The sequence below is a fragment of the Arachis duranensis genome, chromosome 4 (assembly GCF_000817695.3).
Source record: "Arachis duranensis cultivar V14167 chromosome 4, aradu.V14167.gnm2.J7QH, whole genome shotgun sequence".
NCBI lineage: Eukaryota > Viridiplantae > Streptophyta > Magnoliopsida > Fabales > Fabaceae > Arachis > Arachis duranensis.
Window position 1 is genome coordinate 120,996,213 of NC_029775.3, and position 11,303 is coordinate 121,007,515.

An 11,303-nucleotide genomic window follows, 5' to 3' on the forward strand; every position below is an offset into this window, starting at 1 on the left:
AGTGAAGAAAGCCTTTGCAGGTGAGAACATCAGTGCGGCTGTGTTTGACACATTCATTGTTCTGATCCCCAAAGTTGAAGCTCCGTCTTACCTGAAATATTTTCATCCTATTAGTTTATGTAATGTGATTTACAAAATTATTACAAAAGTCCTTGTTAATAGGTTTCGTCTTTTCCTTTATGAGATCATTGGACCGCTTCAGGGTGGTTTTATTCCAGGGAGAGGAACAACGGAGAATATAATAATTGTGCAAGAAATAATGCATTTCATGAGGAAAACCAAGTCGAAGAAGGGTTCCATGGCATTTAAGATTGATCTTGAAAAAGCCTATGACAGAGTAGACTGGAGATTCCTTGAAACTTTCTTGATCAAATTTGGTTTTCCTGTGGCTACTATTAATCTTATCATGGCTTGTGTGACTTCGTCCTCTTTGTCTATTCTGTGGAATGGTAATAGGCTTCAAAGCTTTAAACCCATGAGGGGGATGAGACAGGGGGATCCCATGTCCCCTTACCTTTTTGTGCTCTGTATGGAGAATCTTTCTTGTCTTATATCGCATAAAGTCTCTCAAGGATCCTGGATCCCTGTATCTGTTTCTAGACATGGCCCAAAAATCTCTCACTTGATGTTTGCTGATTATTTCTTACTATTCTGTAAAGCAACAAAAACTCAGGTGACAGAGGTTATGAAGACACCGGATATGTTTACTCAAGCGTCGGGACTGAAGGTGAATATCCATAAATCTAAGGCTCAATGTTCTAAGAATGTTTCAGCGAGAAGAAAAGAGGTGCTTTCAGGGATCTCTAGTATCCGATTTTGTCAAGATCTGGGAAGATATTTGGGAGTTAATATTGGTCATGATAGGGCTTCTAGGAAGATGGCGCAGGAGGTCATTGACAAGATACAGAGAAAACTTGCTAGTTGAAAAGGGTGCTTGCTTAACAAGGCAAGCAGACTTTGTCTTGTGAATGTGGTGATGGCTTCTATTCCGGTTTACAATATGCAAGTTTCCCTTCTTCCGAAGTATGCGTGCGACAAGATTGATTTTTTGATGCGTCAGTTCTTATAGAAAGGTCAAGCGAATGGGAGAGAGTTGCCGTTGGTCAAGTGGGACATTACTATAACTTCTAAGAAGGCAGGTGGCTTGGGTGTTAGAGATACTCTCTGTGCGAACATGGCTCTACTTGGCAAGTTGGTTTGGGATTGTCTGAATAATAAGAACAAGTTGTGGGTGCAAGTTCTAACTCACAAATACCTCCAAAACTCCAAGGACTTGGGCAGCAGTCATTGTCACAATGCCTCAACTACTTGGAGGAATATTCTAAAGGCTTATGATATCTTAAAAGAAGGATTTCGATGGAATGTGGGAAATATGCAACAATCGATTTGCTATGATGAGTGGAGTCCTCTTGGCAAACTTTGTGACCTTACGTCTTATGTTCACATATCTGAAACAAATTTTTCTCTTGCTGATTTGTGGAGCAATGGTACTTGGGAGGGGGATAAGCTTGTAACGCCAATTTCTCATGAGGTCAAACAGTTTCTTCACAGTCTTGGGCCTCCTTTAATGTCAGAATCGGAGCCCGGATGGATTTGGTGGCCCGCATCACTAAAAGCCTATAGCTCTCGAGAAGGTTATTGTTGGCTCCTGACAAAGAAAGTGAATTCGATCGAAAATAGCAACTGTGGGTGGATTTGGCGCCTTAATTTGCCATAGAAGATAAAGATGATGATGTGGTTGGGTCTACAAAATGCGCTTCCGACAAATGCCTTCCGGTTCAAGCGTCATTTAACTGATTCGGACAGATGTTTGAGATGTAATGCAGATCTGGAAACAATGGAGCATTGTTTTAGGGATTGTGAGAAATCAAGATGCATTTGGCAAATGTTGGATCCTTTGCTTATTGATTCATTTGAAGGTACTCCCTTGGAATTTTGGATTCGGAAGGTCATGCCGGGCAATGAGGCAATTGTAAGGGCGGGTCTTTGGTGGGTGTGAAGGCATCGTTGCAATGATATTTTCAATAATGAAGATCAGTGGTCAAACTATAAGCTTGTTGCTATGGCTCGGATTACTGCTAATGATTTAAGAAAGTCTGCCAGTACCAAGTGTATAACTTTCAAGGATCGAAGGAGGTGGAAACCTCCAACAGGTGACACTTTTAAAGTTAATTGTGATGCGAGTCTGTTTTCTGATTGGAACCTAGCAGGAATTAGTTGTGTTATTAGAGATTCTAATGGGCGTTGGATTTCGGGTTGTTCTAGTAGCTATCCTCCAGGGCCTATCGTCAGATGTGAGCTTTTTGCTGTTTGGAGGGGTTTGATTTTAGCTTGGGATTATGGTTTGAGAGATATTGTGTGCAAAACAGATTCTCTTGACATTTTGCACATTTTAAAAATTCCGACAAATGGGCTAAATTGTGATGTGGTTGATATTCTTCAGAAGATACGGGAGCTTCTATCAAGACCTTGGATTGTGGATTTTGAATGGATTACCCGTGATGCTAACGTTGTGGCAGATTGGCTGGCGAGATATGCGGTTAAGACCAATCCAACTCATGTTATTTGGTTGGAACCTTGTGATGAGTTTCAGCATCTTATACTTGTTGATTTAGGATAATCTCTTTTTTTCTTTGTTTCTTTTTGTTTAGTCACCAAAAAAAATTCTTTGGCAATTGGAATTCACTTTCTCTCTTTTGATTTTTTTTTTATCTCATGATCGTATTTGTTCGCCCATATATGATTACGTACCAAAAATATAATATAAAAAAAGAGTATGTATATATTAGTGTTGATTTAAATATAATATAAAAATAAAAAATATTGATTTGAGTAAATTTTTTTCATAATGAAGTGTCTTTTTTCTTTAACTATTATAATGCTTTTTTTAACTAAAATTAACATTGTCAATTTCATTAATGAAAACTTAAAACTGAAAATTTTTAATTATTTTTTTATCTCTTACAGTATTTTTTAAACTAGTAGATCAATAACTAATTTATCATGAATTTAAATTAAGATTAAAAAATTTCACATCTGTTATGAGTAAATTAAACATTTAAATATTTGACAAACTTAATTTGATTTAATTAATATTTTTGGTTGACATTTAATTATTATTATTTTTTTGGTTGTGAAATATGTTTTTGGTATAGAGTTAGTTTGTGCTTTTAATTTGAAGTTTTTACTCAATGAATTGCTTTTGAAATGTGTGTTAAAATGTTTGGACTGAAGTCTGAAGTTCTCAAAGAAAAAAAATCTTTGGTTTCCTGCACTTCGGACAGAAACCTTATATGTGGAATAACTTTTAGGCCCAATATCCTAATTAGTTGAAGTGTTAATTGTTAAACAGAAATTATATTTTTATTTTGTAAGTCAAATTATGAGGCACAATATATTCAATAATTCTGATTTAAAAATACAAAAAAAAATAAAAATCAAATTAACAACTTTTATAAAATATGGAAAATAATACAAGTAAATATATATAAATATATAATAATTAATATGATAATTAATTTTTTTGTGCATGTAATTTCAGAATTTTTTTTAAATCTAAAATTCTAAATATATTATTCCGTGTAGGTCAAGATCTGTTTCAGCTAGCTAGGTCCGTATAGTGAAGATTTTAGTTCATAATTTTAAGGCAGTAGTGCACATCAAACTTGATGAGGAGGCCAGCTATATATGTACCAAAATTCTCTGCACCAAAAACAAAACAATACCATATAATCATTAAGCTAAAAATTCACTATATATTCATAAACCAATTTGTAATAAAATAAACAATTAAACACAGATCCAACATGATAGAAAGAATTGCACACCATTTAGAACGAACAAACACTTAAGACAGTAATTAAATCCAAGACTTCCAAACAAACAAGCCTTAGATCTTGAACTTTGTTTAAACAAACACTCTAATTCGCAATCTCTTAGATGAATATAGAGAGACTATTTCATTTAAGTTATAACTGGTTGGCCTTAAATCTTAAACTTGCAACAAATAAACAGCATCATAACATTTTAATAGAAGGTCTAATATAACGCTTCCTTTGAGAAAATAATAAAAAGAGCAAAATACAAAACAGACACAGAATCTTAAGGACTTGAAGTTAGTAAATGAAAATCTAAACATATTTTTCAAGTAAATAATAATAATAATAATGTTGATGAACACAAAAGGGGGAATCAAATCGAATCAAATCAAAGTACTCTATTAAAGTGGTGAAGTTAGCTGTAGTCAGAGATGTGATGTAGAGAAGAAAGGAAAGGGAGGAACCAATAGAAATAATAGGAATGGGTGGAATTGGGAAAAAATAAAAACCATAACATATACAATATCATAAGGTTTTGATTTCTTCCCAACCAACCCACTCCTACAACTTCTGCTAGCTCCAATCTCCCATTCCCACCTCCCTCAATTCTTGCTTGGTTTCACTTCACAACTAACCTCTCTTCACTTGCTCCTATTTTATAAACCCTAAAGACCATAGTTAGCCACTCCACCTTGGTCCCCTCAATAATACTTAAGTAAAAAATTAAAAAAATATATAGATTCTTTATAATTTTATTATATATTTAGTAAAAAATATCACACCACAAAGGACTAAAGTTGGTGGAAATTGTATAAAGAATTATGAACCATTCATAATAGTGGCCTAGGGAGTAGGGACCAAATAATAGCTGCCTGCCACTTGTGTGATATCTTTACCATTTCTTTATTGCTAGAAAGCTGTGCCCTTCTTGTTTTGTCGGTCTTATCTACAAAAATGATTCCATTTCTATTGGGCCATAAGGCCTGTACGGACGAATAATATTGGGCCTTCTGTTTCACACCTCGTGGGCTCTCTCTCTTTAAGAAGCCCATTTAAGAGTAAAAAAAAAAACAAAAAAACAAAAAAGAGAAGAAGAAAGTAGAAACACTCGAATGTCATCTTCAAAATTCAAATTGGAAAGCATTGCTGAAGAAGCAAGCAAAGCAAATCATCGATGGAGTGAGTGGGAGAAACTGGCGCCAAAATTCTTCTTCTGCTTCTTCTCAACATTGCAACCAACAGTTCCACCGCACGCTTTTCACATTTCTCCATTCTCAGGTACCATTTTTTCTCTCACCAAATTCTTGCTTTCATAGCTTCTTCTAGGGCTCGGAACTCTGAACTAGTGCCTGTGTCTCATTCAAAATTGTGCTTCCTTAAAAATTATGTTTCTGTTGCGTTAGGGTTTCTATTTTTTTCTTTTGCAGTTTGAAATGGCTTGGTTACGCTTGGATAATCGTTGCGATTCTGAATCTGTCGCTTCACTTCCATGGCTTTGGTCCATTCAACATGCTGCAAGCTGCAAGGAAATGGACGTGACTACTTTACAGAGTATGTGTAGATATTTTAAGCTTAATTTTTTTTTCTAGGTTTTCACTCGATATGTTTATTCGGCATGACGGTGATGTAATTGAAATGACACTGTTTTTATTGTTGTGTACACTGCTTTTAAAGTTTTGCCAATACAATGATGAAAATGGAAGTAGGAAACAAAATGAAAAGATGTTTTTATTTTGATTATAACGAATGAAGCAACCATATTTTAATTTCCGTGATTCGGTTTCTTTCCTTTTACTTCTGCCAGGTTTGGTTGATGTAGCCCTTGTTGGGGAAGATGGTTTCTGTGAAAAGACAAGGGAATTGATTTCTCTGAGATGTTTGGAGGCAATGTTTGATCCTGATTCAGCTCATAGAGTTGATTGTGATGATGCTGCTGCAACTAGCCTGGATTCGAGAGTTCGGTTTGCTTTTTCGACAACTTGTGGAGATGTCCTTCGACAGATAGTGGGCGAGGTTAAAATATTTGGTTACTCAGTTTCATTTTTTTTCTTGGATATGTTTTCTGATGATAGGTTTATTATTATGCTACTTTAGATACATAATTTGCTTGGCCTTTTTTTTGTTGGGAAAATATACCAGGTACCAGTGTCAAATATAATAAAAGATCGAGTTAAGCTTTTGAAATGGGATGTTTCCCAGTTTATTTTGCATAAAAGAGCTGTTCTCAAATGTGACTTAGTGCAGGTGATTCAAGTTACTTATTTTCTTAGGAACACAAGAATGTATTCTTGATGAATTTAATGCATTTTAACGATTCTTCTTGGTTGTTGTCTCCTTTGCCGTGTTAAATAGCTGAAAGAATCAATCCTTGATGGTACTCATCCAAATGCTGATTGTTTAAGAGAAGCTGGGCGATTGCAACCTCAGAATGGGGGTTGTCAAGTGCATCTCAATGGCAATGCACACTGTGATCTTTCGAAAAAAGATAATGGGAACTGCACTTATCATGCAAACAAGGAAGTAAAAGAGAACTCAATAACTACAATGTTAGAGAAAGTGACTAAACAATGGAAAGAGTTACTTGAAAAGATTAAATCTTGCAAGAGGAACCAGGTTGAGTCCGTTAATGGTAATGAGCACATGACAGACTGCCAACAAGGAAAGCAAGTTGATATCAGTGAATGGCATGTTTTCCAAGGAAGTGCAAAGAAGATTAGACATAATGAATCTTTAAATGTTGAGTCCAATAAAGAGAAGCCAATCTCTCATGGAGTGGGTAGGTATGATAGGTGGTTTGCTTCCAAGCAATTAGACTCGAGAAGCCACAATGAGGTCCTTCATCATGAGCCACAAATTCCCTTTAGTGCTACAATGAGTCTTCAGCATAAATCTGGAGATGAATGCAATCAGGAACAGGAAGATGAACCTATTCCAACAAAAGTTTTGCCTGCAACTGGAATCCTTCATGGAAACGAAAATGATACTGTTTTTGAAGTTCCAAATGTAATTGGTGAGTCAGAGTCTAAAAGAACGGAAGTTCCTCAAGTGAGAGAACCAAATGCTACTGATGACAAAGCTGTGGAACATACTGTTAATGGTTGTGTGATAGAGGTATCAAGTGATGAAACAATGGGATCTGATAATGATATCTCAGAAAGTTCTAGTCTGAAAGAAACCAATGGTTGTATGAGGTGCAAAAAGGATGGTAAATTGCTGGTTTGTAGAACAACCACTTGTTCAACCATGATTCATGCAAGCTGTCTGACAACATCTCCTCATTTTGATGCAGAAGGGGACTTTTTCTGCCCATATTGTGTATATGCAAAATCTATTTCAATATATATTGAAGCTAAGACAAAGTTTTTCTTGGCAAGACAAGGACTAGAGAGGTTCATTTGCAATGATGTATGGAAGGTATCATAACACATTAACACTACTTAGTGAAGTTAGTAGAAAAGAACATAGTCTTTCAAGTGAAAGAAAAAGAGGAAGTCATAGACCTGTGCAGATAGATTACCTTTTGAGCGTTTTGGAGTAAGTTCAGGTTGGGGTCTTAAAGTGTTTTGCTCGATGCTTAATTGCTTATAATCTTGTTCAATACATATACATTGACCAAGCACATTTACTCTTTCTTGTAACAGTGTTTATTATGAGAAAAAATATAGCTGTTTTAGTTGAAAATCAAAGCTTTTTCTTGAAAATCCATAATATGTGGATTGTTGACAAGAAGCCTCTATCAGCCTAAAGTTTTATTGACTTGGATGGCATCTCTTATATATTAAGATTAGAGAAAATGACAAATTGATCCGTGACTTTTTGGTCCGTGGACATTTAAGTTTTTGAGAATTTAAAAATACATTTAAGTTTTTGACTTCTTCAAAATCTGGACATAAATGTATTTTCAAATTCTCGAAGACTTAAACGTCTGCGGATTAAAAGGCTAAAGATCTATTTGTCCTTTTTTCTTAAGATTAAGATATCTACCAAAATATATATACAATCATGTTTCGTAGCATTGACTTCAAAATTTTGACTTTTTCTTTAACATTGCTAACATATATTAAGATTAATATTGTTAACATATCACTTTTTCTAATTATAATAAGGTTATAGGGCGTTGAGACTTGAGTGTCTGCCCAATTCTGAATTTCTCATATCTTAAGTAGCATTTTTATTTTCTTTTTAACATTATATTAATTATAATTTAATTTTATGTGGGACTTCTGCTGAAATTCGATCAAATAGTTACCTGAATTCTGCAAATGTATCCATATATATTTCTCTTCTCTATAACAATACATAATTTCTCTTTAACCCCCGAAGAGAGATGAATAGCAAAGAGACTCATAAATAAATGAAATAAACGAGTTCTTGTACAACTTATGAACATCTATATCAATAAAATTCTCAACATATGAATAAGTCTAATTATATCCTCAACATTTTCCGAGGAATCAATTTGACAAAATTAGTATATCACAATTTTGGATATACCAATTTTCTTGAAATAACCGTTATTAAGATAGAGACATGTTATTTTCTTTAAGAAAAAAAGATATAAGACAAGAATTACTTGGTGTATAGTTCATTAGAAGCAACCAAGGCTTTGGAGATCTCAAAAATGAGCCTAGCTTCAAATTCTTCACGTGAATAATTCTTTGGCAATGCATGAGTCTTTGGAATCCTTTTCTCACCAAAAGGGTTATCAATGTTCATGGAACTCAACATGAAATTCATGTAAGCATTCTTGATCTTTGTCCACATCTTCAATGGTGACCTAATAGCCACCCATGTTAGCCTTCTTATTGCCTTAATCCTCCAACGCCGCCGCGGCCGTGGTGGCCCAGTCAACCAAACTGTCTTCGAGGTCTTAGTTCCGCCGTTTTCGTCGAGGCGGTGGTAGCGCCGCCGCCTCATGTACCTCTTGATGCCACCATAAGTTGGCCTAGACAATAGAGACTCATTTTCCAAAGTGAATGTAGCTATTATGTGTAAGGAAGTGAAAATTGTTTTGGCTTTGATTATTTTGCAATGCACACGTTATAAGATTTAAAGGGATTTGGCTTTCTCCATAAATATATAGATTATAGTCAATAATCAACGCTTTGACCTGTTATGGTTGGTTTGACCAGTGCACGTGATTATGCTTTTTCCTACAGTTTTCCTTCATTAATAAACTGGTTTATATGAATATTGAATACTAATGATATTATTATTAATAAAACTAGCTAACGTCTCTAAATATAATTCATGTTAAAATTTATTGATAGCATTTTTAAATAGTGTAAGGTAGTATCTATGTATACGTATTTGAAACTGACAAAAATCTGTATTAGGACATTAAATATTGGACTATTAGAGAAGTTTAGAAATTGGGGTAAGGTCAAACAAAAATTCAAGGGTGATGTAGAGAGTTTGGTAGGTAATGGGTTACAAGGTTTTGATATTGGGAAAATATTTTTTTATTTATATATTGGTACTTAGATTATTTCTTTATCAATAATAGGCTTATTATGGATAAAGAAATAATTTAGGTAATATATATTCGCTTTTTATTTTTTATATGGAGAAGAGAACATAGTAATACAATATTATAGAAAAGAGATATATTTTTCATATATATGGTGTCAGCAGAAAATGGACCTTTCGTTTTGAGTTTTGAAAAAAATAAAAAAAGTTAAAAATTCTAATCGGATGGTCCGATTTGTAATTTCGAAAATAAAAAAATTTTAATGTTGAAATCGGACCGTCCAATTTTCATTTTAACAAATTAAAAAAAATAAAAATACAAATCGGATCCTCCGATTTGGTGTTTATTTTCTTCTTTAAGCAAATCGAACCCTCCGATTTGTATTTTATTTTTTTTCTTCAAACAAATCGACTGTCCGATTTGAATAAAACACCATATAAAAAAAATACCTAATCTTCCAATATCAATGTATTACACATGTATTTAACCAATATAAAAAAAATTAGCCAACATATATTACATGGATTTTGGAATTTTTGTAAATATTAATGAAGAATTGTAAGCTTTTTTTGGAATGAATAATGCGAGATAACTAAGAATTTTTAAAAATTCATATATATTATATGCGAGATCCAAGGACTTGGTTAGCAATAATTAATTAAGCACATGGAAATTAATAACTGGAATCGAAACTTTGACATATATGTAATTAATAACACATGCATGCATCATTGCATCTAGAAAGTTTGACGGCTAACTAGTTATTTGATTATTTGATTATTATTTGATTCTGGTGTTACTTTTGGCCTTCAATTATTCTCTGTTTATTTATGTTGAGAACTTGAAAGTTGATAGCCCATATAGCCGCCCCCTTTTTATATTATCTATAAAAAAAACGGTGCTTATTATAAATTATAATATACTCGTTTCCTCAGCTTCATAGGTTATAATGAATTAACAACTTGGCATCTTTTCAAAACGATAGCAAGAAATTTGATTTCAAAATTGGTGTCTTCAGTGGTCCCCTTTTTTTTATTACTAGCTACAGTGTAATAATGAAGATAATAGTTTCTTTCGTTTCAAAAAAAAAAAAGTGATATTTTAATTTTTAAATGAAATTATTTGTTTTTTTATGTTACTCTTAATTAACTGTGTTGAAGAATAATAATACCTAAAAAACAAGTTTGTTTATTGATATTATATAATTTTAGATAGTTATTTTAAAAAAGAAGAGGAAAATAAAATATTTAATTTTCTAGGATAATTTTATTTAATAAATAGTAGGAATATTAATAACGATTCACACAACGACGTATAACTAACTAAGCATTATTGATATTAAATTGCATATAACTTTAATTAGCCTGTTATGTCATGTACAGAGACACAATTAACTACATATTTCATTGTAGACTTTTTTTTGTACATAATATAATAATGGAATATCTTCAAACATATATGAAAGACTTGAAAAGGTATAATAATCACATAAATTCACAGGTCAAGTAAGAATTTGTTGAATCAAATTAATTATTATACTATTACTATATATGTTTCCACGTGAATGAAGCACAAATTAATTAGTAGTTTTTTTTAATATAGCAAAATCCAATTTTAAACTCTCATTAAAAGACAGACTAGCTCATAACTTTACTTTCACTCTGATTTAATTTTCTATTTACTCTTCTAGCTAGTACATAAATACATAATTGATAGTTTTCTTCAATATTAATAGAAGAACGAGAGCATGATAATGAAGGGGCATGCATGAACAATGTTGGTTTCAAAATCCAACTAACATAATAAATTATAAATCCCAATTTTAATTTTATAAGCAAGTTAGCACGCACTAGATAAAGATAGTTTTATGAGTCTAAAACCACTAGTTTAATTTATTATAGTCAAATATATATGGAAATTAACAACACTCTTTATATTATAATACAATCCCGTTAAGTAATCAATAGTATTTCAACTAATTCTTGTCAATTTTTATTGAACTAAACCCGAAAATC

General features: G+C 32.9%; 3 protein-coding genes across 3 annotated transcripts; 2 read left to right on the plus strand and 1 right to left on the minus strand.

The window, feature by feature from the left end:
- The first annotated feature begins 1,174 nt into the window (after positions 1-1,174).
- LOC107486811 (uncharacterized) lies at positions 1,175-2,620 on the plus strand. The gene is made up of 3 exons (XM_021141753.1): positions 1,175-1,634; positions 1,827-1,972; positions 2,039-2,620. The coding sequence occupies exons 1-3, from the start codon at positions 1,175-1,177 to the stop codon at positions 2,618-2,620; spliced, it is 1,188 nt and encodes a 395-aa protein (XP_020997412.1).
- Positions 2,621-4,912: 2,292 nt separating this feature from the next.
- On the plus strand, positions 4,913-7,452 carry LOC107486924 (uncharacterized). Its single transcript, XM_016107495.3, has 5 exons — positions 4,913-5,096; positions 5,246-5,369; positions 5,623-5,831; positions 5,958-6,062; positions 6,171-7,452. The coding sequence occupies exons 2-5, from the start codon at positions 5,252-5,254 to the stop codon at positions 7,239-7,241; spliced, it is 1,503 nt and encodes a 500-aa protein (XP_015962981.1). The 5' UTR covers positions 4,913-5,096; positions 5,246-5,251; the 3' UTR covers positions 7,242-7,452.
- A 717-nt stretch (positions 7,453-8,169) lies between these two features.
- LOC107486810 (uncharacterized) lies at positions 8,170-8,988 on the minus strand. Its single transcript, XM_052260762.1, has 2 exons — positions 8,976-8,988; positions 8,170-8,800 (listed from the first exon to the last, which is right to left on the minus strand). Exons 1-2 carry the CDS (start codon positions 8,986-8,988, stop codon positions 8,388-8,390), a joined length of 426 nt encoding a protein of 141 aa, XP_052116722.1. The 3' UTR covers positions 8,170-8,387.
- Positions 8,989-11,303: the final 2,315 nt, after the last annotated feature.

Coding starts and splice junctions, on each gene's coding strand:
- LOC107486811 (XM_021141753.1), top strand. CDS start 1,175: ATGGCTCTACTTGGCAAGTTGGTTTGGGATTGTCTGAATAATAAGAAC. Junction 1,635..1,826: donor AGCCTATAGCTCTCGAGAAG/GTTATTGTTGGC, acceptor GATGTAATGCAG/ATCTGGAAACAATGGAGCAT. Junction 1,973..2,038: donor TGCCGGGCAATGAGGCAATT/GTAAGGGCGGGT, acceptor AATGAAGATCAG/TGGTCAAACTATAAGCTTGT.
- LOC107486924 (XM_016107495.3), top strand. CDS start 5,252: ATGGCTTGGTTACGCTTGGATAATCGTTGCGATTCTGAATCTGTCGCT. Junction 5,370..5,622: donor GGACGTGACTACTTTACAGA/GTATGTGTAGAT, acceptor TACTTCTGCCAG/GTTTGGTTGATGTAGCCCTT. Junction 6,063..6,170: donor TCAAATGTGACTTAGTGCAG/GTGATTCAAGTT, acceptor CGTGTTAAATAG/CTGAAAGAATCAATCCTTGA.